A 27,982-nucleotide genomic window follows, 5' to 3' on the forward strand; every position below is an offset into this window, starting at 1 on the left:
GGAGCTGGCTGGCTGTGAACAGAAATGTATTAATTTCCTTTTCCTGCTAATCCCCAATCCCATTGAGATCTCAATAGAGAGCTAATGAATACAAACTGAAATCTGATTCACTGAACCAGTGTTCTGCAGGATACTGTTCCCCTCGATATCCCGTTTCCCCTGCATGCTTCAGATTCATCATGGCAGCTCTTTATTGTTTAATTGTTGGTCAAGAGTATAAAGTGCCTTCTCTGCTTTTTCCTTCCGGTGAAAGGGGGAAAGGCTCACAAGAACGCATGCGGACCCGCACGCACGCGCACAAACACACACACACACACACACACACATTATGGTTATGGAACTCAGTTAGTGTGTGTCTGTACTTTTATGTAATCATGTCATTGAAATATGCACTGTCTAGTTACCTCATCCTATCCCTTGCCATTACATTTACATTTTAGTAATTTAGCAGACGCTCTTATCCAGAGCGACTTACAGTTAGCGAGTGCATACATTTTTCATACTGGCCCCCCGTGGGAATCGAACCCACAACCCTGGCGTTGCAAGCGCCATGCTCTACCAATTGAGTTACAGGAGCAAGCAGCATATTCTACTACTGTATTTGAATGACAACATGGTATCACTTATCAAGGCCTATTGTGTTGAGTATAAGGAACAGATGCTCTCTCAAAAACAGATTGTAAATTGTCAGATGTATATCTTTTCTCTCTCTATAGTTACTCTCTGACAGACTGAGGGGTGTCGAATTGCTGACCTAATGTATATAGTTACTAAACATGTTACCAAACTGTTACCAAACATTCCCAATTACGCAAAGGGTGAAACACAAGACAGGTGTTTGACAAAGGCTAAGAACAGCATGGTATACACACAGTTTATTTGTCTAGACCAGGGATGTAAAACATTCGGTCTTCACCTCACTGTCAGAATTAGCAAAAAATATCCATTGCTTTTGGAATTTCCGATACTCCCTGTATGTCTAGCGTTTGTTTCGATGACTGTTAGCAAGCTGTACAGAGTGAAGAGACTATAAATGTAGGTCCATTATAATTTTTACACAGTTTCGATTTGGTTTTAGTCATTTCAATGTCAATTGAGATCGTTTTTCCAGAACAAAAAGATTTCTAAAATATATACAATACCAGTCAAAAGTTTGGAAACACCTACTCATTCAAGGGTTTCTCTTTATTTTCTATTTTCTACATTGTAGAATAATAGTGAAGACATCAAAACTATGAAATAACGCATATAGAATCATGTAGTAACCAAAAAAGTGTTAAACAAATCAAAATATATTTTATATCGGAGATTCTTCAAATAGCCACCCTTTGCCTTGATGACAGCTTTACACATATTATCCCATTATTCTTTTTCTAATTCTTCAAGCTATCAAGATGTTGGGGATCATGGCTAGACAGCAATTTTCAAGTCTTGCCATAGATTTACAAGCAGATTTAAGTCAAAACTGTAACTTGGCCACTCACGGCCACTCTTCTTGGTAAGCAACTCCAGTGTAGATTTGGCCCTGTGTTGTAGGTTATTGTCCTGCTGAAAGGTGAATTCCTCTCCCAGTGTCTGGTGTAAAGCAGACTGAAGCAGGTTTTCCTCTAGGATTGTGCCTGTGCTTAGCTTCATCCCGTTTCTTTTTATCCTGAAAAACATCCCAGTATTTGCTGTTGACACGTATACCCATAACATGATGCAGCCACCACCATGCTTGAAAATAAGGAGGCAGTGATGGGTTGTGTTGGATTTGCCCCAAACATAACGCTTTGCATTTAAGCCAAAAAGTGTATTCCTTTGCCTTGTTTTTTTTGCAGTATTACTTTAGTGCCTTGTTGAATACAAGATGCAAGTTTTTGAGTATTTTTATTCTGTATACTTATATTCTTCTTTTCACTCTGTCATTTAGGTCATTATTGTGGAGTCACTACAATGTTGTTGATGCATCCTCAGTTTTCTCCCATCACAGCCATTGAACTCTGTAACTGTTTTAAAATCAGCAATTGCATCATGGTAACAGCCCTGAGCAGTTCCATTCCTATCCTGCAGCTCAGTTTAGAAGGACGACTGTATCTTTGATGTGTCTGGGTGGTTTAATACATAATCCACAGCATAATTATTAACTTGACCATGCTTAAAGAGATATCTAATGTCTGATTTGTTATTGTTACCCATCTACCAATGACTGCCCTTCTTCATGAGGTTTTCAAAAAAATCTTTGTAGTTGAATCTGTGCTTGAAATTCAATACTTGACTTAGGGACCTTACAGATGTTGAATATATGGGGGACAGAGGAAGGGTTAGTCATTCAGAAATCATGTCAACCCCTATTATTTCACACAGAGTGAGTCCATGTAACTTATGATGTGATTTGTTAAGCAAATTTTGACTCCTGAATGAATTTAGTCTTGCCTTCCACTACATTACAGAGTATTTTGAGTAGATTGTTGACAAAAAAATGCAATTAAATACATTTTAATCCCACTTTGTAACACAATAAAATGTAAATAAATCCAAGGGGTCTGAATACTTTTGCAAGGCACTGTATATATATATATATATATATATATATATATATATATATATATATCATTTTTTAAAACGTCATTTAGCAGACGCTCTTATCCAGAGCGACTTACAGTTAGTGAGTGCATACATTATTTAATTTTTTTTCATACCCCTGTGGGAATCGAACCCACAACCCTGACATTGCAAACACCATGCTCTACCAACTGAGCTACATCCATGCCGGCCATTCCCTCCCCTACCCTACCCTAGACGACACTGGGCCAATTGTGCGCCGCCCCATGGGTCTCCCGGTCACGGCCAGCTACGACAGAGCCTGGATTCGAACCAGGATCTCTAGTGGCACAGCTAGCACTGCGATGCAGTGCCTTAGACCACTGCGCCACTCGGGAGGTGGCGCAGTGGTAAATATATATATTACTCAAACCCCCCGCGGGCTGAATGTTTGACACACCTAGTCCAATAGCTGTTTGAAGAAATGCTAAGTTTAATGAATTTAAACACTGCACATTACCTTTATTGAACTGTGTATTTGTATTTCATTTATTGCAAATGTACCATATGGAAAATTCCTATTATTTGTCCATATACCTTTAGACATTTACACCAAACACTGACTGACAGTGTGGCCCAATGACATCATACTGTGTCATTACAGAAAAGTGGTAGTGATATAAAAAGGAAAGAACGTTGGTGCTATAAACGTCAACATCTGACACCTCTATAGCTACCTGTCTGCCTCCAGCCAGCTCCAAGGCTATAATCAACATCCATCTGGCGATCCGGCCTCTCTGGCCCTAGTGGGCATTGCCTATATATACCTAGGATGCATCCCAAATGGCATCCTATTCCCTATATAGCGCACTACTCCTGCACAGGCCCTGGTCAAAAGTAGTGCACTACATAGGGAATAGGGTGCCATTTGGGACAAACCTTATATATACCTAGCCATTACTGGCAGAGGTAGAGGAGGAGATCGAAGTGGAGGTCACAACGGTTCTCCCTGACGAGTGCCTCGGCTCCTTGGCCTCACTGCCGCTAATCACAAACAAAGCCAGAATTCTTTCAAACATGGGAGAGTTGGAGGGATGTATGGATCTGGCCTGGTGACGAGAGAGAGAGGGGGCTTGTTAACACTTTTAGGCCTGGTGGAGTGTGTGTGTGTTTGTGTGTGTGTGTGTGTGTGTTTGTGTGTGTGTGTGTGTGTGTGTGTGTGTGTGTGTGTCTGTAGGCCAACTCAAGCTGAGAGACAGATGCCTCTTACTCACCCCCCTCTCTCTCTCCCTCACTCTCCATTCCTCTCTCTCACGCTCCCTCTTTCTCTCTCTGGCTGCGATCGATAGCTCTCACTCAGGGTTTTAATTAGGTAATCAGTAGAACATGGGCTTTTAAGCGTGGCGAAAAAGCTCCCCTTAAAACCTGACGCGTCAATACCAATTAAAATGGCCATCTGAGCTGGGGCTAGAGGAGAGGCCATTGTCTTTTATGGCTTTCTAAGCAGCCTAATGTTGTAATGAAACTCAATGAATAGCTATTGAAATGATGAGTTAAACAAGAGGAGCGCGGGACTGGCATTAACCCCCTGCAAGGTGTATGAAGGACAGATAGGTAGGCTAGGCAGGCAGACAGACAAACAGACAAACAAATAGACAGGCAGGCAGACAGACAGACAGACAGACAGACAGACAGACAGACAGACAGACAGACAGACAGACAGACAGACAGACAGACAGACAGACAGACAGACAGACAGACAGACAGACAGACAGACAGACAGACAGGCCACACAGAGAGAGTATCAAGGCTGTGCCACCCTCAGAAATACATGTAAAGTTGGGCATAGACTTTTTGTATGGTTTACCTGTTATAAATACTAGTGCCATAACAAGCTAGACAGTGACAAGTAAACATAGACAGCTTAGGTATTCAGCATATTATTTGCCATGTTTGTGCAGTATGCTTACGTATGTTTTTATCGGGGGAGTGGGTGCGTTTGCTTTGTGTCCTCATGCATATTTACTTACTCGTGTTTGTGTGTGTGCGTGTGTGTGTGGGTGTGTTTTTCTGTGCGTGTGTGTGTTTACCTTGAGCTATTTCTGGGAAAGGTGCTTTGGTGGTGACAGTATACAGTTGAAGTCTGAAGTTTACATACACCTTAGCCAAATACATTTAAACTCAGTTTTTCACAATTCCTGACATTTAATCCTAGTAAAAATTCCCTGTCTTAGGTCAGTTAGGATCACCACTTTATTTTAAGAATGTGAAATGTCAGAATAATAGTAGAGAGAATGATTTATTTAAGCTTTTATTTATTTCATCACATTCCCAGTGCATCAGAAGTTTACATACACTAAATTAGTATTTGGTAGTATTGCCTTTAAATTGTTTAACTTGGGTCAAACATTTCGGGTACCCTTCCACAAGCTTCCCACAATAAGTTGGGTGAATTTTGGCCCATTCCTCTTGACAGAGCTGGTGTAACTGAGTCAGGTTTGTAGGCCTCCTTGATCGCACATGCTTTTTCAGTTCTGCCCACAAACTTTCTATAGGATTGAGGTCAGGGCTTTGTGATGGCCACTCCAATACCTTGACTTTGTTGTCCTTAAGCCATTTTGCCACAACTTTGGAAGTATGCTTGGGGTCATTGTCCATTTGGAAGACCCATTTGCGACCAAGCTTTAACTTCCTGACTGATGTCTCGAGATGTTGCTTCAATATATCCACATAATTTTCCTTCCTCTTGATGCCATCTACAGTATTTTGTGAAGCGCACCAGTCCCTCCTGCAGCAAAGCACCCCCACAGCATGATGCCGCCACTCCCGTGCTTCACGGTTGGGATGCTGTTCTTCGGCTTGCTAGCCCCCCTTTTTCCTCCAAAAATAACAATGGTCATTATGGCCAAACAGTTCTATTTTTGTTTCATCAGATCAGAGGACATTTCTCCAAAAAGTACGATCTTTGTCCCCATGTGCAGTTGCAAATCGTAGTCTGGCTTTTTTATGGTGGTTTTGGAGCAGTGGCTTCTTCCTTGCTGAGCGGCCTTTCAGGTTATGTCGATATAGGACTCGTTTTACTGTGGATATAGATACTTTTGTACCTGTTTCCTCCAGCATCTTCACAAGGTCCTTTGCTGTTGTTCTGGGATTGATTTGCACTTTTTGCACCAAAGTACGTTCATCTCTAGGAGACAGAATGCGTCTCCTTCCTGAGCGGTATGATGGCTGCGTGGTCCCATGGTGTTTATACTTGCGTACTATTGATGTACAGATGAACGTGGTACCTTCAGGCGTTTGGAAATTGCTCCCAATGATGAACCAGATTTGTGGAGGTCTACAATTTATTTTCTAAGGTCTTGGCTGATTTCTTTTGATTTTCCCATGATGTCAAGCAAAGAGGCACTGAGTTTGAAGGTAGGCCTTGAAATACATCCACAGGTACACCTCCAATTGACTCAAATGATGTCAATTAGCCTATCAGAAGCTTCTAAAGCCATTACATCATTTTCTGGAGTTTTCCAAGCTGTTTAAAGGCACAGTCAATTTAGTGTATGTAAACTTCTGACCCACTGGAATTGTGATACAGTGAATTATAAGTGAAATAATCTGTCTGTAAACAATTGTTGGAAAAATTACTTGTGTCATACACAAAGTAGATGTCCTAACTTGACAAAACTATAGTTTGTTAACAAGAAATGTGTGGAGTGGTTGAAAAACAAGTTTTAATGACTCCAACCTATGTAAACTTCCGACTTCAACTGTAAGTGGTTCCCGGTATTGCACCAGTGTAGTCAACAGCTTACCTCCACGCCAGGGGCCTCTGGATGAAATCTAGCCCCTTCTCCAAGCACTGTGGTGGGGATACAGATGCAGACCATGCTTCTATTGCTGGGTCATGTGAAAGTAGGCCAGAGTCCATTGCAGCCTATATACCTGACAGACGGGAAAAGACAGAAAGACAAATAAACATGTAATGTCATACTTCCTTTCTTTTTTTCATGGTCTGACAAACTTTAGGCCAATATGAATAACTATCAACTGACTTAATTAAAGTAAGTGATACAGAACAGTATGACGTAAGGTAAGGTAAACAAGCTTTATAGGACAAGCTGTGAAACACAGGACGTTCTTCCACCACGGACCAAGACTAAACATTGCCTGAACATACAGCATAAAGTCATGGCCTCATGCAAGTTCAAAGCTGCCATGTTGTTTAAAACATGAAATGAACACCTTCAAAAAGTATATTTAAAGCAGCAACATTTTCTGAGTTTGTATCAACCATTTGACAAAGCGCCAAAGAAGGGGAAAGATACATAAAAATTAATCTTGTTACAAAATACTCCCCAAACAAATTATCAAAATAAACTACAAAATACCATTACCTACAAATATATAGTATTTTAAAATACAGAAAACACAAAATACAAAAGTTGATTTCACCTCCCCTTTTCGTACCAGATTTGCTATCGCTCTGGAAGTGCACCCGTCTTTCAACTTTCTTGTCAGCTCCTCCACTTGTTCATCAACACAACTCTTGCTGTGGCATTTGGCTTGTTACAAGTTCTCCTTGGGTGTAAATATGACATAAAACTTGTAACCGGGTGGATATTCCCTGTTACAGTTAGAGTTTGTCTGGGCGCAAGCAGTGGTGGAAAAAGTACCCAATTGTCATACTTGAGTAAAAGTATAGATCTCTTAATAGAAAGTTACTCAAGTAAAAGTGAAAGTCACCCAGTAAAATACTACTTGAGTAAAAGTCTAAAAGTATTTGGTTCTAAATATACTTAAGTATCAAAAGTAAATGTAATTGCTAAAATAAGTAAAATTTCTTATATTAAGTTTTAAAAAATTCTGGATAGCCAGGGGCACACTTCAACAGTCAGACATAATTTACAAACGAAGCATTTGTGTTTAGTGAGTCTCCCAGATCAGAGGCAGTAGGGATGACCAGGGATGTTCTCTTGATAAGTGCGTGAATTAGACCATTTTCCTGTCCTGCTAAGCATTCAACATGTAACTAGTACTTTTGGGTGTCAGGGAAAATGTATGGAGTAAAAAGTACATTCTTTTCTTTAGGAATGTAGTGAAGTAAAAGTAAAAGTTGTCAAAAATATAAATAGTAAAGTAAAGTACAGATACCCCCAAAAAACTACTTAAGTAGTACTTTAAAGTATTTTTACTTAAGTACTTTACACCACTGGGCGCAAGCCAGATCAGGGAGAGGAGAGGTAGCTGCTGGACTCCAACCATGCCATTGCCGTAAGGTTGTTTTTTTGGTGTATTGTTGATGATCATCGGTAAGCTATATTAAAGTAAAGTATTGTTTGTTTCTAGAAGTGGCATCTTGGAGCCCAGCGAGGTGAAGTGCAACCCTTTCATTGAACTGTTTGTATTTTAATATGTCTTGAAGGGGAAGGCTAAAGTTGTACATTGCTTGGAGTCTCAGTCAATGTGTAGCCTCACTTGTAGCTCTCTTATAGTAATTAACCCAGCTTTTTGTGACTCCTCACTATTTGTTGTGCTGTGTATAAACGAACAATCTGAGTGCAGTGATATCGCACAAATTTTCAAATCAAATCAAAATTGTATTTGCCACATGCGCCGAATACAACCGGTGTAGACCTTACAGTGAAATGCTTACTTAAAAGCCCTTAACCAACAATGCAGTAAAAAAATAAAGTGTTAAGTAAAAAATAGGTAAGTAAAAAATACAAATAACAAATAATTAAAGAGCAGCAGTAAAATAAAATAACAGCAGGGAGGCTATATACAGGGGGTAGCGGTACAAAGTCATTGTGCGGTGGCACCGGTTAGTCGAGGTAATTGAGGTAATATGTACATGTGGGTAGAGTTAAAGTGACTATGCATAGATAATAAACAGAGTAGCAGCGTAAAAGAGGGGGTGGTGGGGTGGGGTGGGGGGGACAATGCAAATAGTCTGGGTAGCCATGATTAGCTGTTCAGGAGTCTTATGGCTTGGGGGTAGAAGCTGTTAAGAAGCCTTTTGGACCTAGACTTGGCGCTCTGGTACCGCTTGCCGTGCGGTAGCAGAGAGAACAATCTATGACTAGGGTGGCTGGAGTCTTTGACTATTTTTAGGGCCTTCATCTGACACCGCCTGGTATAGAGGTCCTGGATGGCAGGAATCTTGGCCCCAGTGATGTACTGGGCCGTACGCACTACCCTCTGTAGTGCCTTGCGGACGGAGGCCGAGCAGTTGCCATACCAGGCGGTGATGCAACCAGTCAGGATGCTCTCGATGGTGCAGCTGTATAATGTTTTGAGGATCTGAGGACCCATGCCAAATCTATTCAGTCTCCTGAGGGGGAATTGGCTTTGTCGTGCCCTCTTCACGACTGTCTTGGTGTGTTTGGACCATGATAGTTTGTTGATGATGTGGACACCAAGAAACTTGAAGCTCTCAACCTGTTCCTCTACAGCCCTGTCGATGAGAATGGGGGCGTGATCAGTCCTCTTTTTTTTCATGTAGTCCACAATCATCTCCTTTGTCTTGTTCACGTTGAGGGAGAGGTTGTTATCCTGGCACCACACGACCAGGTCTCTGACCTCCTCCCTAGAGGGCCGTAAAACGGCAGCCATCTCCTCCGGCGCCATCATTGACTTTTGGTGCGTATTTAATCTGCAACTTCACTTCTTTAATAAAGCTACTGTTGTAGTCAATCAAATTTCAATCAAATGTATTTATAAAGCCCTTTTTACATCAGCAGATGTCACAAAGTGCTATACAGAAACCCAGCCTAAAACCCCAAACAGCAAGCAATGCAGATGTAGAAGCACGGTGGCTAGGAAAAACTCCCTAGAAAGGCAGGAACCCAGGAAGAAACCTAGAGAGGAACCAGGCTCTGAGGGGTGGACAGTCCTCTTTTGGCTGTGCCGTGTGGAGATCATAATAAAGTGGTTGTAGAGGGTGCAACAGGTCAGTACCTCAGAGTAATCTATTGAGCTGGTGCAAGAAGCAAAGATTTGCAACTATATTATTGCATGCTAAACCCCTTGTTTCATTGGAATTTTATACAACTGTGTAATAAAATATATATTTTTGAAAATTCTGTCTAGCGTGATCTGTTTCCATGGCCTTGTACCCAGGCGTAGTCCTTGTTGACTCTGCCCTATCCGCCAATAATCTGTTTGTTACAAGCGCACTTCCATTTTCAATGTGCCTGTCTTTCATAAAGCCTAAAATGGTTGAAAATATAAGATGCTTGTCAACACAAGGGATCTTCCATGACATTTTCCCTCAAATTATATTGTAGTAAATTACAATTGCCACTCCTTTCCAATGAACGTAACTTCTACACAGTACATATCCTGCAACAGGCAAATATAATGTGTAGCCCTGTATTTGTATCTAAAATGTATTTTGTAACTGCATGTACCTACATAGTATAAAGGAATTTTATAATTCACAAGAATATTCATGAATGTGAATGTGTTTTCATAAAGGTGTAGTAAGCCCACTGACTGAGGAGTATAACTAATGAAAGTTAATACCTAGCAACGAGGTAGCAATAGGGGCCACAAAGTTGTGAACCCCAAATCTTCTTACAAATAACATGATTTTTTCAGGCCTTTCAAATACAAAATACTCTAAAGTAATTATATAGTGTAACAGAAATACTGCCCATCTCTGCATAATGCCACATTTGCTGAGAAATCAATATCTAGGCCACCAAATACAATAGGGGTTTGATTACACACAATTAAGAAAAATGCATGGGGTGTTTTCCATAATGGCACAAAACACTTTCACTTTCATATTACAAACATTGCTGGGTCATATTCATTAGTGCACATCGTAGCAAAACAGTTTGCAACTGAAAATGAAAACAAGTGATTCTTATTGGACAAATTCAGGTAGGTCCCTCACGGTTTTGTCCCGTTTGCTTTTGTTTGGTGTCTATTGAATACAACCCAGGAACATTGGTTTCATTTCCATCTAGCTGCACCCTTTCAAAAGAAATGTGCAACAGATGTAAGGGTGTAAACAGAATCTGAAAAGTCAGAGCAACTCAGCACTGCCAGTGGAGCAACATCCATCCACCAAGGTAACGTTTTCTTTTTTACATGAAGTATGAAACACACATGTATAGCACCTGTATCACATTTTAAAGAAAAATAGAGACCGAAACGTAACATTAGAGCAGACGCACGGGCAACATGCAACGATCTTTTAAAAATTGTATAACTGTTTATTATTCAAAATAGCTAAAAAAAATAACTTTAAAAAGGTTAAGTTGTAGAACGAGAAGTAGAAGGAAGATAATCTTTCAATTGAATTCCAGTATTCCAGACTTAGGCAATACATAGGTAAATGGGTTTCCATCGCATTTTCAACTCTACTGATGATTTTGTCACAATAAATGTTGGGTTATATAGTGAATGTGCCCACTCTGGTATTGACACCTGCGCTCTAGCCAACAGCTCACAGATACAGTGCGGGTAGGCTAGCTACATTATGAGATTATTATGGATAATTGCGATATAATTTTTATTTGTCAAACGGCAGCCAAGCATCGATCATCATGTCACCAGAATAAGACCCTCGATATTTATTGGAAAGGAGCTCGAGCTCATCACATTGTACTTTCACCACGCTGTGAAGTTCATCATAACTTATTTCATCTGTAGCCTAGTAAACTGCATACTTTCCTGAGTCTTAGTGGGAGGACCACACAACATGTCATCACGTGACTCCAAGTTTACTTTGATATAATGGTTATTATATCAATATTTGCTCATAAAAGCCACCATTTCTCGCATAATTACTTTTACAGACATAAAAAGAGTTTACAGACAAATGTGTTATTTCCATCAGGCCCGTTGTGACATTTTTTATCCGGCATGTTTATTTTTTTTAACCTTTATTTAATTAGGCAAATCAGTTAAGAACAAATTCTTATTTATTCGGAATATCACCTGTTGTGCAGCGAGAGCATGCTCCTCAAACAGTGGTTGATGCGTGGAGTGAAATAAGTGTTCTTATATTTATGTCTCGGCTGCTCATATTAAGCACAGCTCCGCTATCAAATCGAAGTAGCCTACCCGACATCATTGAAAAATGGACCAGCGGGAAAGCGTTCGGCCTCCATTCGCTATTCGAGTGCATACGGATTACATTTATGTGTTCCCCTGTCCCTGTTCCTGCCCATTTGATAATGGGCCATTCTAAATCAAAACTAATTTAACATATTAGTAAAGACAAGATTCAATTGAGAATAGTCTGATGGGTGAAAATATGATCACTTGATGAGAGAACAGCTGTGCAGCCTGAGGCAAGGAACACAGTGCAAGTTTGTTTTGCTACTTTCTCAAATCATCAATAGCATATAGTTGCGTCATGCAGCCCATATATGTTTTGATGAATTCCTGACATTTAATCCTAGTAAAAATTAACTGTCTTAAGTCAGTTAGGATCACCACTTTATTTTAAGAATGTGAAATGTCAGAATAATAGTAGAGAGAATGATTTATTTCAGCTTTTATTTCTTTCATCACATTCCCAGTGGGTCAGAAGTTTACATACACTCAATTAGTATTTGGTAGCATTGCCTTTAAATTGTTTAACTTGGGTCAAACGTTTCAGGTAACCTTCCACAAGCTTCCCACAATAAGTTGGGTGAATTTTGGCCCATTCCTCCTGACAGAGCTGGTGTAACTGAGTCAGGATTGTAGGCCTCCTTGCTCGCACACGCTTTTTCAGTTCTGCCCACACATTTTCTACAGGATTGAGGTCAGGGCTTTATGATGGCCACTCCAATACCTTGACTTTGTTGTCTTTAAGCCATTTTTCCACAACTTTGGAAGTATGCTTGGGGTCATTGTCCATTTGGAAGACCCATTTGCGACCAAGCTTTAACTTCCTGACTGATGTCCACATAATTTTCCTTCCTCATGATGCCAACTATTTTGTGAATTGCACCAGTCCCTCCTGCAGCAAAGCACCCCCACAGCATGATGCTGCCACCCCGTGCTTCACGGTTGGGATGGTGTTCTTCGGCTTGCAAGTCTTCCCCTTTTTCCTCCATACATAACGATGGTCATTATGGCCAAACAGTTCTATTTTTGTTTCATCAGACCAGAGGACATTTCTCCAAAAAGTATGACCTTTGTCCCCATGTGCAGTTGCAAATCGTAGTCTGGCTTTTTTTATGGCGGTTTTGGAGCAGAGGCTTCTTCCTTGCTGAGCGGCCTTTCAGGTTATGTCAATATAGGACTCGTTTTACTGTGGATATAGATACTTTTGTACCTGTTTCCTCCAGCATCTTCACAAGGTCCTTTGCTGTTGTTCTGGGATTGATTTGCACTTTTTGCACCAAAGTACGTTCTTCTCTAGGAGACAGAACGCGTCTCCTTCCTGAGCGGTATGATGGCTGCGTGGTCCCATGGTGTTTATACTTGCGTACTATTGATGTACAGATGAACGTGGTACCTTCAGGCGTTTGGAAATTGCTCCCAAGGATGAACCAGACTTGTGGAGGTCTACAATTTCTTTTCTAAGGTCTTGGCTGATTTCTTTTGATTTTCCCATGATGTCAAGCAAAGAGGCACTGAGTTTGAAGGTAGGCCTTGAAATACATCCACAGGTACACCTCCAATTGACTCAAATGATGTCAATTAGCCTATCAGAAGCTTCTAAAGCCATGACATCATTTTCTGGAATGTTCCAAGCTGTTTAAAGGCACAGTCAACTTAGTGTATGTAAACTTCTGACCCACTGGAATTGTGATACAGTGAATTATAAGTGAAATAATCTGTCTGTAAACAATTGTTGGAAAAATTACTTGTGTCATGCACAAAGTAGATGTCCTAACCGACCTGCCAAAACTATAGTTTGTTAAAAAGAAATTTGTGGAGTGGTTGAAAAACGAGCGTGAAATGCATACATGTTTATTAAACTGAATAAACATACAAAAACAACAAAAGGCAATGAAACGTGACGTCGGAAAGCTATACACTAACAAGCCAAACTCACCGACCACAAACATAGAATTTCCTGCATGGAATCTCACGCCCTGACTAAACCAACTAAAGACAACAGACCTCTCAAGGTCAGGGCGTGACAATGCTCAACATAGCCACTTCATATGTGCACTCGCTCCGGAATGGGAAAAATACCCTTACTATTTTATTCAGCTAAATTCTATTATATTCTTCTTACTATAAAATCATATCATATAAAATAATGGCACGGGACTTATAAGCATATCTTGTCAGCTAAATGAACAAGCCTACAGCCTATGGCATGGAGCATAGCCAGATAACATACAGTAGGCCAACTCATATTCTGTTCTTCTGAAATACATTATCTTCATATCATAATGTTACTTTAGACCTGACTAAAATAAATAATGTATTTATTGTGATGGTGCATATTAAATTGATTTATTATACTTTTTTAAATGTAGATGTTCCAAAGGCGCGCATCAGCGGCTTGTATGCATGGAGGCCTGGAGATGCTAAACTTGTTTATGTTAATTAACGGTCAATTACCGTGAGACCGGCAATCTTTTGCATGACAATAACCGGCTGACAAAATTTTATGACCGCCACAGCCCTACCTGAGACCCAGCAATTCATTTTTGTCCTGTGGACATCATGTCACGCACGTTGACTGATGACTCGTGGAACCAAGGCGCAGCGTGATAAGCGTACATCTTTATTGATACACAACACACGAACAAAACAACAAAACGAAACGATACGTGAAGTCCTGAGGTTACACACACCAAACCTTTACGGATCAAGATCCCACAAACTAACTGGTGCCAACAGGCTGCCTAAGTATGGTCCCCAATCAGAGACAACGAGCTACAGCTGCCTCTGATTGGGAACCACCCTGGCCAACATAGATCTAAACGATCTAGAACAAAAAACATAGAAAACTAAACATAGAAAAATCCACACCCTGGCTCAACATTTAAGAGTCCCCAGAGCCAGGGTGTGACAGTACCCCCCCCCCCCAAAGGCGCAGACTGCGACCGCGCCACAAAAACACAAAAGGGTAGGGGCCGGGTGGGCATTCCGCCTCGGAGGCGGATCCGGCTCCGGGCGTGACCACCACCTTTTCTCCACCTCCCCGTTGCGCCCCTGGTCTGGTCCCGCTGACTGGAGCTGGACCCGACGACGGTGGACCAAACCTTACCGGCTCCGGACTGGAGCCGCTGGCTCCGGAGTGGATCCGCTGACTGGAGTTGGACCGGACCCCGGTGGAGCGGATTGCTCTGACTCTGGAGTGGAGCAGCTGACCGGTGCCGGACAAGGCACCGGTGGAACAGGCACGGGCCGTGCCGGACTGGACACACGCACCACTGGCTTGGCGCGGGGAGCAGGAACGGGCCGGACCGGGCTGACGACGCGTACCACTGGCTTGGTGCGGGGAGCAGGAACGGGCCGGACCGGGCTGACGACGCGCACCACAGGCTTGGTGCGGGGAGCAGGAACGGGCCGGATCGGGCTGGCGACGCGCACCACTGGCTTGGTGCGGGGAGCAGGAACGGGCCGGACCGGGCTGATGACGCGCACCACAGGCTTGGTGCGGGGAGCAGGAACAGGCCGGACCGGGCTGGCGACACGCACCACTGGCTTGGTGCGGAGGGAAGGAACAGGCCGGACCGGGCTGGCGACGCGCACCACTGGCTTGGTGCGGGGAGCAGGAACAGGCCGGACTGGGCTGGCGACGCGCACCACTGGCTTGGTGCGAGGGACAGGAACAGGCCGGACCGGGCTGGCGACGCGCACCACTGGCTTGGTGCGAGGGACAGGAACAGGCCGGACCGGGCTGGCGACGCGCACCACTGGCTTGGTGCGAGGGACAGGAACAGGCCGGACCGGGCTGGCGACGTGCACCACTGGCTTGGGGCGAGGGACAGGAACAGGCCGGGCTGGACTGGGAACACGCACCACTGGCTTGGTGCGGGGAGAAGGAACAGGCCGGGCTGGACTGGGAACACGCACCACTGGCTTGGTGCGGGGAGCCGGAACGGGCCGGGCCGGACTGTGGAGGCGGACTGGAGGTCTGCCTGTCCTGGCTGAATGCCTATTTCCACACAATATGTGTGAGGCATCAGCACAGGACGTACAGGGCTGTGCACTCGTACTGGCGCTACAGCACGTGGCACTGGCGCAGGATATACGGGACCGAGGAGGCGTACTGGAGGCCACGAGCGTTGAGCCGGCACACCCCGTCCTGGCTGCATGCCCATCTTAGCACGACACGTGCGTGGTGCTAGCACTGGACGTACAGGACTGTGCCGGAACACTCGCGGCACAGTACGTGGCTCCGCATAACACGGAGCCTGCCCAGTCTCACGCTTCCTAGCCTGAGTACGGGGAGTTGGCTCTGCTCTAACTCTAGGCTCCGCCAACCACCCTTTTAGCCCCCCAAATTTTTTTTATTGGGGCTGTCTCTCGGGCTTCCTCCTCGGCTGGTACCCTCTGCGATGCCGCTGCTCCTCTCTGTAGCGCGCCTCCACAGTCTCCTCCCAAGGACGGCGATCCATTCCGGCCTGAATCTCTTCCCAAGTCCAGGATCCCTTCCCGTCCAGGATCTCCTCCCAAGTCCAGGCTGTCTGTTCCTGGACACGCTGCTTGGTCCTTTTTTGGTGGGATCTTCTGTCACGCACGTTGACTGATGACTCGTGGAACCAAGGCGCAGCGTGATAAGCGTACATCTTTATTTGTACTCAACACACGAACAAAACAACAAAACGAAACGATACGTGAAGTCCTGAGGTTACACACACCAAACCTTTACGGATCAAGATCCCACAAACTAACTGGTACCAACAGGCTGCCTAAGTATGGTCCCCAATCAGAGACAACGAGCTACAGCTGCCTCTGATTGGGAACCACCCTGGCCAACATAGATCTAAACGATCTAGAACAAAAAACATAGAAAACTAAACATAGAAAAATCCACACCCTGGCTCAACATTTAAGAGTCCCCAGAGCCAGGGCGTGACACATCAGTTATTGGTCCATATCTCTGAGGCCATACAAGCCACTGGATTAAGTCCTGTTGTCCCTTTGAGAGGACATTCTGGGCTTTTCAATAATATCACATGTGTGGGGGGTGTGACCTTGACAACTTAATCTTCCTGGTTCTTAAAAAAAATTCTGCCATCAAAACACATTTTATGGAAATTTGAAAAGAAGTGTGTGTAATTATTAATTATCATTGTGTAAAAATGATTTCACATTAAATAAAAGCTAAATAAGAGGTTACCAAGAAATGTCCTCTGTAGTGGACACCCGGATGCTGCAACTATGTCTTTTACCTACAGTACCCATCGACTGTAATGTAAATGTTTTCATATTTACTTCCTAATGACCACTACAGAGGACACTTTTGTACTTACAATAAAAGATAAATAACAATATTTTTCACCTTTTTTTCTTGGTAACATGTTTATTTAAATTTTTTCATACACTTAATGGTTTTTTTCCGGGTCAGAAAGATAATAAAATATTTGACAATATCTTTCTGTCCTTCCCCCCAATTGAAACTGCAAACATTTCTCTCCACCCCATGGCAAAATGGGTAGAATAGCAGGACATTTTCTTTAAAACTGAAAATATGTATCTCTGCCCAATGGCAAAATGAGTAGAATTGCATGAAATGTGTTATAACATTTCAAAATTTGCTCTCCGCCCCATGCCAAAATGTGTAGAACAGCAGAAAACTTGTTTTAAAACTGCAAAAATATATATACACCCCATGGCAAACATGTGGAGAATTGCAGGAAACTAACTTTAAAGGAGCAGTCAGCAGTTGCTACATTCATTTTTGGACTTATATATTTATTATATGTACCCCATTTATTCTTGAAGAATATAACTTATAAATTCCTCATGAGCTTAGTTCAACTGTGGTACCCTATCAGAACCGAACATATTAGCTTGTTTTTCTGCAATGTTTGTATCCTCAAAACATGGTTAAAACTATAATTTTGATATCATGGATGGTTAGTCCTTGTATCCATAGCTCTTTCTATGAATACATTTCTTTAAAACGTATATTTTCCTCTCTGCCGTCAAGAAGGGGGCCCCACCAACCAAATCTCGCTTAGGGCCCCCAAAAGGTTAAAGCCGGCCCTGCCCTTATGTAAGAAGATACAGGATATACAATGTAAGAGTACAGGACAGAATGTAAATAAACTATCCCTCTTATTACTAAGAACAGCTACACCACAGGCCTAACCTAACCTACCCATCAGCAAGCAGTTAAAGATCAAATCCACATTTGGGGAAACAGCGCCACTGTTCACCACAGCGCCTTTGTTATCGTTTTTGTGTTGTTGATGAAACGGATGAGAGGAGCGTCCTGCAGCGTGGCAAGCAAAATGTGCAGTACATATTCTGCTGTTCTATCGCGCGTGCCAAGATGTCTGAGGGGAAAAAACAGTGTTCGTTGTTTGCAGTAACTTTTTTGTTGTAATATCCCAAACGAACGTGGCAGTTTCACCAATTAAGGATTCTTTAAGTATGCTATAAAGTTGAGAGCCTGTGAGAGGGTTTTGTGTTTACAAAAACAGTAATCTAGGCTTTTTTACATAATAGTGTAGGTTAACAGCAAGGATAAACTGATATTAAGATATGCTTTACTCATATCGATATCAAATCGAATTATCGATGTTGGTGCCCACTATTAATAATAATGTTTTACATGTATTTTGTTCTAGATGGATAAGATATTCAATCTTCTCGCGGAGCACAGACTGGAGTCCTACTACAATCAATTCCTCACTTTGGGTGTCCAAGATGAGAGAGATTTCATTGATGGCGTAAATGGTGAAGATTTAGACAAAATGAGTAAGGTCACAGACATGTAACTGACTCAATGACACCATATTGACACTGTGTAGTTCTTAGTTAGATGAGCCTTGAATCAGGTTCCATTTAACATCATAGCCAAGAGTGATTTATTCTTATACCAACCCATGTCATTATAGACAAAAATGCTAACACACAATCAGTCTCAACCTGTTTTTATTGCATGTCTGATGTAGTTGGCCTACAATAGCTAGTTGCTATCAAGCTGACTAACCTACTGGTGAAAATCAGATTAATCACAGTTTTGGTTTCATTGTGAATGTATCGCTGCAACAGAATGAATGAATTATATAATAATAAATTAATAAGATATTAATATATAATATACTAAAAACTGGCAGTAAAGGGTGCATCACAAAGTACAAGATGAATAGGGGGTCAATGGATATTTCACTTTAAAAAATGAAGTCCTAGTTTTTATGGCCTCAATCCGAATAATAAGATATAGGTTTGACATTGTGACAATGTTTCATTTAGTCATAACATGTAAAAAATGGTTCTTGTACTATTGGGCCCCATTCATTTTGCACTTGTTTGGTTGAACTTATTTGTCATTGTGGGGCACACATCAGCATACAATGGGGTTATTAGAAAGCTGCATGGCTGGTCCAAAAGGGGCTGTGGTTACAGTATTTATGTTTTTGCTATTTTGTGTCGGTTTCATAACCTTATTGCCAAGTAATTTTTGTTATAACAGATTTCAGTCAAGTAGAAAAGAATCGCTTTGAAAAAATGAAAGATTTCATCCAACGACTCAGAGCGCCACAACAAGCGATGCCTGTACAGAAATCAATGGAGTCTTTCCATCTGCGGTACACATACCCCCACTGTCCTGAGCCAAAAGACATCAGAGGTGAGACATAGCAGTAGGTCTTATAGGAAAGAGGAGAGCATTTTATTCAAAAGGATTCTAAAACCATCAAATCACTAATAGTCATTACGCCCCCCTTTGTGGCATGCCTCATGTTTGACTATATTTTGAATGCAGACATGGATCCTGCCCAAAACACAGTTGAAGATCTGATGCTAAGGATTTGTCACCAAGAGGCCATTGGGAATTCCAAAGCCGTGTGCCTCTACACCATTGAGGGAATGCCTTTAACTGATGATCCTTTCTTCAACACATGTAAGTATGCCAGATATAGTATGCTTTTTTAAATACCCCATTATGAAAACACATTCACATTCATGACTAAAAAGGGTGTTTTTTCATATAGAAAAATGTTGTGACTTGCTTCAGCTGTCCATAAGTATTTTATGTTAGTTGAAGTAGTTTAGAAGTTTAAATTGTTAGAGGCTAGTGTTGAAAATTTGAGGCTAGTATAATAGTGACTGTATTATAAATGTTAATTAGGTTTATTTGAACAGGGACAAAAAAAGTCTCAGTAAGGCCTCCTGTAGCTCAGTTGGTAGAGCATGGTGCTTGCAACGCCAGAGTTGTGGGTTCGATTCCCACGGGGGGCCAGTATGAAAAAAATAAATAATTATGCACTCACTACCTGTAAGTCGCTCTGGATAAGAGCGTCTGCTAAAATGACAAAAAAATAAATTACGTGAAATTGTGTAGTACCAGATTTAGATAACAACTAATTCCATCTGCAATGGGATAGTAGCCTTCAGTGACTGTAACCCAGAAGTAGTACCTTTACATTTGTGTAATTTAGCAGACACTCTTATCCAGAGCAACTTACAGTAGTGAGTGCCTACATTTTCGTACTGGTCCCCCGTGGGAATCAAACCCACAACCCTGCCGTTGCAAGTACCATGCTCTACCAACTGAGCCACACGGGACCTTGGTACTAGTAGTAGTAGGAGTGACTGTGTTAGAAGTGGGTCTTACAGTAGTGGCAGTTACTGTTGAGTAGAGCAGCTGGGTAAAGTTCATGATGCCGTTGACCTTAACAAGGGCCCCAGGACCAGTGGAAACTAAATAGCCCCATAACATCAAAGATCCACCACCATATTTTACAGCAGGTATGAGGTTATTTTCTGCTCATGCATTCTCATTTCAATCCCAAACCCACCACTGGTGTGTGTGGCAAAATAGCTCTATTTTCATGTCATCCAACAAATGTAAACACCTGGAGTTTGCTAAACAGCACTAGCACTTGGATTGGAACCTGTGCCTTGGTCAGATGACATGAAAATAGAGCTATTTCGCCACACACACCAGTGGTGGGTTTGGCGTTGAAATGAGAATGTATGAGCAGAAAATAACCCCATACCTAATGTAAAATATGGTGGTGGATCTCTGATGTTATGGGGCTATTTAGCTTCCACTGTTGAGCAGACACGTTTTTAGCAGGGATTGGACTTTGTTTTGCCATTTATAAACATATTTCATGAAATTCTATGTCATTTACATAATATAAGTAAAATGGGGCTATGCCTTAGCTTCCTTTATATTTTGTTATTATTAATATCATACAGTGGACGCCTAAGCCTATAGGCCTATGCATGCAATGCCCTGATGCGTTTAAGCTAAAATCTCTGACAGCTGAACCATGAGCTGGACAATAATTATTTTGGGAAAGTAAAAACCAATAAAACAATAGGCTATAAAGTTTTGTATATGCTACATATTGAAACATAAGGAATATAGTTTTTGTAATTTGTTATAGGCTGTTTTTAAGGGTAGGTAAATGTGGCTCATTTGGCCAATATCCTTTGTTTATTGATGGTGCTGGCTATGTGGGGTGGATGCCCTAATTGGTTACGCACTCAAAGCAAATGAATGAGGGTACATTTCTCAAATGTCTGATAAATGTATATCTTCCCAGTCACTTGTCCAGTGCCAAATTTCCTAACGGAAACCCTGATATATAGTCTATATACAGTTGAAGTCGGAAGTTTACATACACTTAGGTTGGAGTCATTAAAACTCGTTTTTCAACCACTCCACAAATTTCTTGTTAACAAACTATAGTTTTGGCAAGTCGGTTATCTACTTTGTGCATGACACAAGTAATTTTTCCAACAATTGTTTACAGACAGATTATTTCACTTATAATTCACTGTATCACAATTCCAGTGGCTCAGAAGTTTACATACACTAAGTTGACTGTGCCTTTAAACAGCTTGGAAAATTCCAGAAAATGATGTCATGGCTTTAGAAGCTTCTGATAGGCTAATTGTCATCATTTGAGTCAATTGGAGGTGTACCTGTGGATGTATTTCAAGGCCTACCTTCAAACTCAGTGCCTCTTTGCTTGACATCATGGGAAAATCAAAAGAAATCAGCCAAGACCTCAGAAAATAAATTGTAGACCTCCACAAGTCTGGTTCATCCTTAGGAGCAATTTCCAAACGCCTGAAGCTACCACGTTCATCTGTACAAACAATAGTACGCAAGTATAAACACCATGGGACCACGCAGCCGTCATACCACTCAGGTGGAGACGCGTTCTGTCTCCTAGAGATGAAAGTACTTTGGTGCGAATAGTGCAAATCAATCCCAGAACAACAGCAAAGGACCTTGTGAAGATGCTGGAGGAAACAGGTACAAAGGTATCTATATCCACAGTAAAACGAGTCCTATATCGACATAACCTGAAAGGCCGCTCAGCAAGGAAGAAGCCACTGCTCCAAAACCGCCATAAAAAAGCCAGACTACGGTTTGCAACTGCACATGGGGACAACTGCACAAAGATCGTACTTTTTGGAGAAATTTACTCTGGTCTGATGAAACAAAAATATAACTGTTTGGCCATAATGACCATCGTTATGTTTGGAGGAAAAAGTGGAAGGCTTGCAAGCCGAAGAACAGCATCCCAACCGTGAAGCACGGGGGTGGCAGCATCATGCTGTGGGGGTTCTTTGCTGCAGGAGGGACTGGTGCACTTCACAAAATAGATGGCATCATGAGGAAGGAAAATTATGTGGATATATTGAAGCAACATCTCAAGACAAAGTCAAGGTATTGGAGTGGCCATCACAAAGCCCTAACCTAAATCCTATAGAAAATTTGTGGGCAGAACTGAAAAGGCATGTGCGAGCAAGGAGGCCTACAAACCTGACTCAGTTACACCAGCTCTGTCAGGAGGACTGGGCCAAAATTCACCCAACTTATTGTGGGAAGCTTGTGCAAGGCTACCCGAAACATTTCAGCCAAGTTAAACAATTTAAAGGCAATGCTACCAAATACTAATTGAGTGTATGTAAAACTTCTGACCCACTGTGAATGTGATGAAAGTAATAAAAGCTGAAATAAATCATTCTCTCTACTATTATTCTGACATTTCACATTCTTAAAATAAAGTGATCATCCTAACTGACCTAAGACAGGGAATTATTACTAGGATTAAATGTCAGGAATTGTGAAAAACTGAGTTTAAATATTTGGTGTATGTAAACTTCCGACTTCAACTGTACATATAGTATAGGCTACAGTCAACAACAGAACAAACTTTCCAGTGACACCGACTCACCCAATGATGAAGATGAAGCGTAGGCTACTCACCAACGACTCGCTAATATCTCAAGATAAGCTACTTCGAAAAAACAGTGCTGTTCGCTCAGAATCGCTCAAAAGTTGTTGAGAAAAAAATTGTTAGCTTCTACAGACAGATTAGGCTTCTCTTTTCAGCAGTAGGCATTTGCTGTCCAACCGTTAGGCCTACGTTTTTCTCGCAATTGTATTTTGAAATTTGTGAAAGGCAAACTGACAGCCACAACCAACCATATAAATATAATCCATAGATGGCAGTTCCCATTCAAGTCAGGATTAGTGTACCCATTAGTTTTAACAGTCAAAGTGCCAGGGTTATAGGTTCCAAAATCCTTCTATGGATTATATCTTTGGCCACAACGTAACAAGCTGTGCTATATTTGGCGCGTGTGCTGCCCAAGTTGCGGCCATCCCGACTGTAATTGCGTGTGATAAAACTTAATCCACAGCTATTTTTTAGAAGCGATTGATCCTCTGTAGCTAAATTATGCTCTCTTGTCTGTTCAGACAGGAGGAATATAATTTTTGGGAAAATACATTTCTCTGGACTTGAAACCCATTGAAAACCTGTGGTTTGAATGAAAGAGGCCATACCATAAGCTCAGACAAAGGATATCAAGGATCTGGAAGGATTCTGTATGGAGGAATGGTCTAAGATCCCTCCCAATGTGTTCTCCAACTCATAAAACATTTTAGAAAAAGGCTCAGTGCCATTGTCCTCTCAAGGTGAGGTAATGAAAGGTATTGAAAACAGGGGTGTCAATCATTTTGACCCCTAGCTTTTTGAGAGAAAAAAAAGACTTGTTAAAAACGAAATCTCTTTCTCTGAGCAATTGTATTAGTATAAAATAATATAATTTCCCTTTTCTTTTGCGTACAATATAGCTCAGTATTTGAATTATTTATTTTATACAGCCATTTTTTCTCATCTTTAACAAGAGTGTCAATAATTTCAGACCCCACTGTAAGTACAAGATTTAAAGTGTGACTGCTGGAGTAAGTCACATTAATTATTCACATTCATGAATATTCATGTGAATTTTTAAAATTACTTTATACTATGTAGGTACATGCAGTTACATTTTAGATGTAAACATGGTGAGGACTACACATAATATTTGCCTGTTACTGGATATGTACTGTATATATATACAGTGAGGGAAAAAAGTATTTGATCCCCTGCTGATTTTGTACGTTTGCCCACTGACAAAGAAATGATCAGTCTATAATTTTAATGGTAGGTTTATTTGAACAGTGAGAGACAGAGTAACAACAAAAAAATCCAGAAAAACGCATGTCAAAAATGTTATAAATTGATTTGCATTTTAATGAGGGAAATAAGTATTTGACCCCCTCTCAATCAGAAAGATTTCTGGCTCCCAGGTGTCTTTTATACAGGTAACGAGCTGAGATTAGGAGCACATTCTTAAAGGGAGTGCTCCTAATCTCAACTCATTACCTGTATAAAAGACACCTGTCCACAGAAGCCATCAATCAATCAGATTCCAAACTCTCCACCATGACCAAGACCAAAGAGCTCTCCAAGGATGTCAGGGACAAGATTGTAGACTTACACAAGGCTGGAATGGGCTACAAGACCATCGTCAAGCAGCTTGGTGAGAAGATGACAACAGTTGGTGTGATTATTCGCAAATGGAAGAAACACAAAATAACTGTCAATCTCCCTCGGCCTGGGGCGCCATGCAAGATCTCACCTCGTGGAGTTGCAATGATCATGAGAACGGTGAGGAATCAGCCCAGAACTACACGGGAGGTTCTTGTCAATGATCTCAAGGCAGCTGGGACCATAGTCACCAAGAAAACAATGGGTAACACACTACGCCGTGAAGGACTGAAATCCTGCAGTGCCCCCAAGGTCCCCCTGCTCAAGAAAGCACATATACAGGCCCGTCTGAAGTTTGCCAAAGAACATCTGAATGATTCAGACGAGAATTGGGTGAAAGTGTTGTGGTCAGATGAGACCAAAATCGAGCTCTTTGGCATCAACTCAACTCGCCGTGTTTGGAGGAGGAGGAATGCTGCCTATGACCCCAAGAACACCATCCCCACCATCAAACATGGAGGTGGAAACATTATGCTTTGGGGGTGTTTTTCTGCTAAGGGGACAGGACAACTTCACCACATCAAAAGGACGATGGACGGGGCCATATACCGTCAAATCTTGGGTGAGAACCTCCCTCCCTCAGCCAGGGCATTGAACATGGGTCGTGGATGGGTATTCCAGCATGACAATGACCCAAAACACACGGCCAAGGCAAGAAAGGAGTGGCTCAAGAAGAAGCACATTAAGGTCCTGGAGTGGCCTAGCCAGTCTCCAGACCTTAATCCCATAGAAAATCTGTGGAGGGAGCTGAAGGTTCGAGTTGCCAAACGTCAGGCTCAAAACCTTAATGACTTGGAGAAGATCTGCAAAAAGGAGTGGGACAAAATCCCTCCTGAGATGTGTGCAAACCTGGTGGCCAACTACAAGAAACATCTGACCTCTGTGATTGCCAACAAGGGTTTTGCCACCAAGTACTAAGTCATGTTTTGCAGAGGGGTCAAATACTTATTTCCCTCATTAAAATGCAAATACATTTATAACATTTTGACATGCGTTTTTCTGGATTTTTTAGTTTTTATTCTGTCTCTCACTGTTCAAATAAACCTACCATTAAAATTATAGACTGATCATGTCTTTGTCAGTGGGCAAACATACAAAATCAGAAGGGGATCAAATACTTTTTTCCCTCACTGTATATATATATACAGTGGTATATATATATACAGTGGGGAGAACAAGTATTTGACACACTGCCGATTTTGCAGGTTTTCCTACTTACAAAGCATGTAGAGGTCTGTAATTTTTATCATAGGTACACTTCAACTGTGAGAGACGGAATCTAAAACAAAAATCCAGAAAATCACATTGTATGATTTTTAAGTAATTAATTTTCATTTTATTGCATGACATAAGTATTTGATCACCTACCAACCAGTAAGAATTCCGGCTCTCACAGACCTGTTAGTTTTTCTTTAAGAAGCCCTCCTGTTCTCCAATCATACAATGTGACTTTCTGGATTTTTGTTTTAGATTCCGTCTCTCACAGTTGAAGTGTACCTATGATAAAAATTACAGACCTCTACATGCTTTGTAAGTAGGAAAACCTGCAAAATCGGCAGTGTATCAAATACTTGTTCTCCCCACTGTATATATATATACACTACCGTTCAAAAGTTTGGGGTCACTTAGAAATGTCCTTGTTTTCGAAAGAAAAGCAATTTTTTTGTCCATTAAAATGATCAGAAATACAGTGTAGACATTGTCAATTGTAGCTGCAAATGGCTGATTTTTTAAAGTAATTTAGCATACACTCTTATCCAGACCGACTTACAGGAGCAATTAGGGTTAAGTGCCTTGCTCAAGGGCACATCGACAGATTTTTCACCTAGTCGGCTCAGGTATTAGAACCAGCGACCTTTCGGTTACTGGTACAACGCTCTTAACCACTAAGCTAACTGCCTCCCCCAAGTGACCCAAAACTTTTGAAAGGTAGTGTATATATAATATAATTTGAGGTAAAATGACATGGAAGATCCCTTGTGTTGACAAGCATCTTATATTACAACCATTTTAGGGTCTTTGAAAGACAGGCACATTGAGAATGGAAGTGAGCTTTATGCCATATTTACACCCAAGGAGAACTTGAAACAAGCTCCCCAAATGCCACAACGAGAGATGACTGACATCTCAGGAGAGGAGAATGTTCGATGCCACATTATGCTCAAGGTGAATTCATCACATTATTGAAAAATACAAAGCTCAAAGTGGCAGGACTCATTTTATGTAGTTATTTATAGCTGTTTAGCTGTATTTAAAACTGTGATTATAACTCCTTACTTTTCTAAACCTGTATGTATTATGAAAGGGTGTAATACCAGAGGGGTATACTACGGCGCTGGCTAGATCTATTCAGGATGTTCTAAAGCTAGCTAGCTTCAGTTAGCTTCGCATTCCAATTTATGCTTCATGGATATCACAAAGGTGGATATTGATCTAACACCTGCTGCTAACTCAAGCCAGGCTTGTAACTGCATGTGCATGTTGCATGTGCATTGCTTGCTGTTTGGGGTTTTAGGCTGGGTTTCTGTATAGCACTTTGTGACATCTGCTGATGTAAAAAGGGCTTTATAAATACATTTGATTGATTGATTGATGTGGATAGCCCAGCGAGTCGAACGCCCATAATTTCATACAATGCTCAAACAGAAACCCATTGTCGAGCCAGTGCCACCTTTTTTGTTGTTGTTGGTCGAAATCAAAATGAAAGAAAGGCTGTCCTGCAAATTCAGGTTATAGTGGTAAGTAGGCTATTAGAAGTACCGTCTTGCTTTTATTATGGGTATTGTTAGTGCCGTCTTTGGTATGCTTATCCATGAACGAGCAGGCTGTTTTCCACGACAATAAAATAATTGTATTAATACAGTCATACCAAAGTTTTACTTACTGTTTTTAACACAAAATAACATTAGTAAAATATTTAATCAGTCGTCTTCATCAAGTATTGTCTGTATGAAGGGAATTATATTATGGAATCTTTGCGAAAGGGAGGGAATCTGATTTGATTGGTCCTCAACTCAAGTCTCACACTTTATAAAGGATAAAGTGGAGTTAGCTTGCCACGGAGCAGGTTAGAGCTGAAAGATTTGTTGCCATAGAAATGTACCTAGCTAAAAGGTGAGCCTGCTTTGTGTCAATGGTTATCCAGAGTTGAAGAGTTCACCAAAGTTAGCTCGCTAACTCCTCTATCCCGCTACGTGGTATAACCCTCTGGTAGCAACTAAGGTGTCTCTGTAAATAATGTTTGTCAATTATTGAATATACTGTACTTTTCATCAACAGGGAGACTATGAGGTCAAGGTGGACTTAGCAAGTGACACAATTAGAGTCTTGAGACGAAAGCTCTCTAATGAAAGTGGAATCCCAGAACATGTCCTCCTTTATAAGTAATGTTGTGCATATATAATTATGATTTAATCATTTATGAATGCATTTAATAACAGAAAAAAATAGGTCAATTAATAAACCACACATCTTATAATTTGACCATCTATAGTTTCAATACAACCTTTTTCTAATATTGACCTTTTTGC

At 41.4% G+C, this 27,982-nt stretch overlaps 1 protein-coding gene and 1 long non-coding RNA gene across 3 annotated transcripts in view; one reads left to right on the forward strand and one right to left on the reverse strand.

The window, feature by feature from the left end:
- Nucleotides 1-1,308: 1,308 nt before the first annotated feature.
- LOC311113721 lies at nucleotides 1,309-7,181 on the reverse strand. Of its 2 annotated transcripts, none has more exons than XR_014611026.1 (3): nucleotides 6,985-7,181; nucleotides 6,330-6,459; nucleotides 1,309-1,651 (listed from the first exon to the last, which is right to left on the reverse strand). It is a non-coding gene; the product is annotated as an uncharacterized lncRNA (long non-coding RNA). The 2 variants fall into 2 exon arrangements; XR_014611027.1 differs by lacking the exon at nucleotides 1,309-1,651 and adding an exon at nucleotides 3,486-3,632.
- A 3,328-nt stretch (nucleotides 7,182-10,509) lies between these two features.
- Nucleotides 10,510-27,982, forward strand: part of LOC311113720 (uncharacterized protein) — a 40,786-nt gene continuing 23,313 nt past the window's right edge. Inside the window, exons 1-6 of the mRNA XM_084157027.1 lie at nucleotides 10,510-10,595; nucleotides 18,231-18,360; nucleotides 19,079-19,234; nucleotides 19,370-19,507; nucleotides 26,467-26,618; nucleotides 27,732-27,835. Coding sequence (XP_084013153.1) covers nucleotides 18,231-18,360; nucleotides 19,079-19,234; nucleotides 19,370-19,507; nucleotides 26,467-26,618; nucleotides 27,732-27,835 — 680 coding nt within the window. The 5' untranslated portion in view covers nucleotides 10,510-10,595. The remainder of the gene's footprint in view (nucleotides 10,596-18,230; nucleotides 18,361-19,078; nucleotides 19,235-19,369; nucleotides 19,508-26,466; nucleotides 26,619-27,731; nucleotides 27,836-27,982) is intronic.

The sequence above is a fragment of the Coregonus lavaretus genome, assembly GCF_964263955.1.
Source record: "Coregonus lavaretus genome assembly, chromosome: 40".
NCBI classification, from domain to species: domain Eukaryota; kingdom Metazoa; phylum Chordata; class Actinopteri; order Salmoniformes; family Salmonidae; genus Coregonus; species Coregonus lavaretus.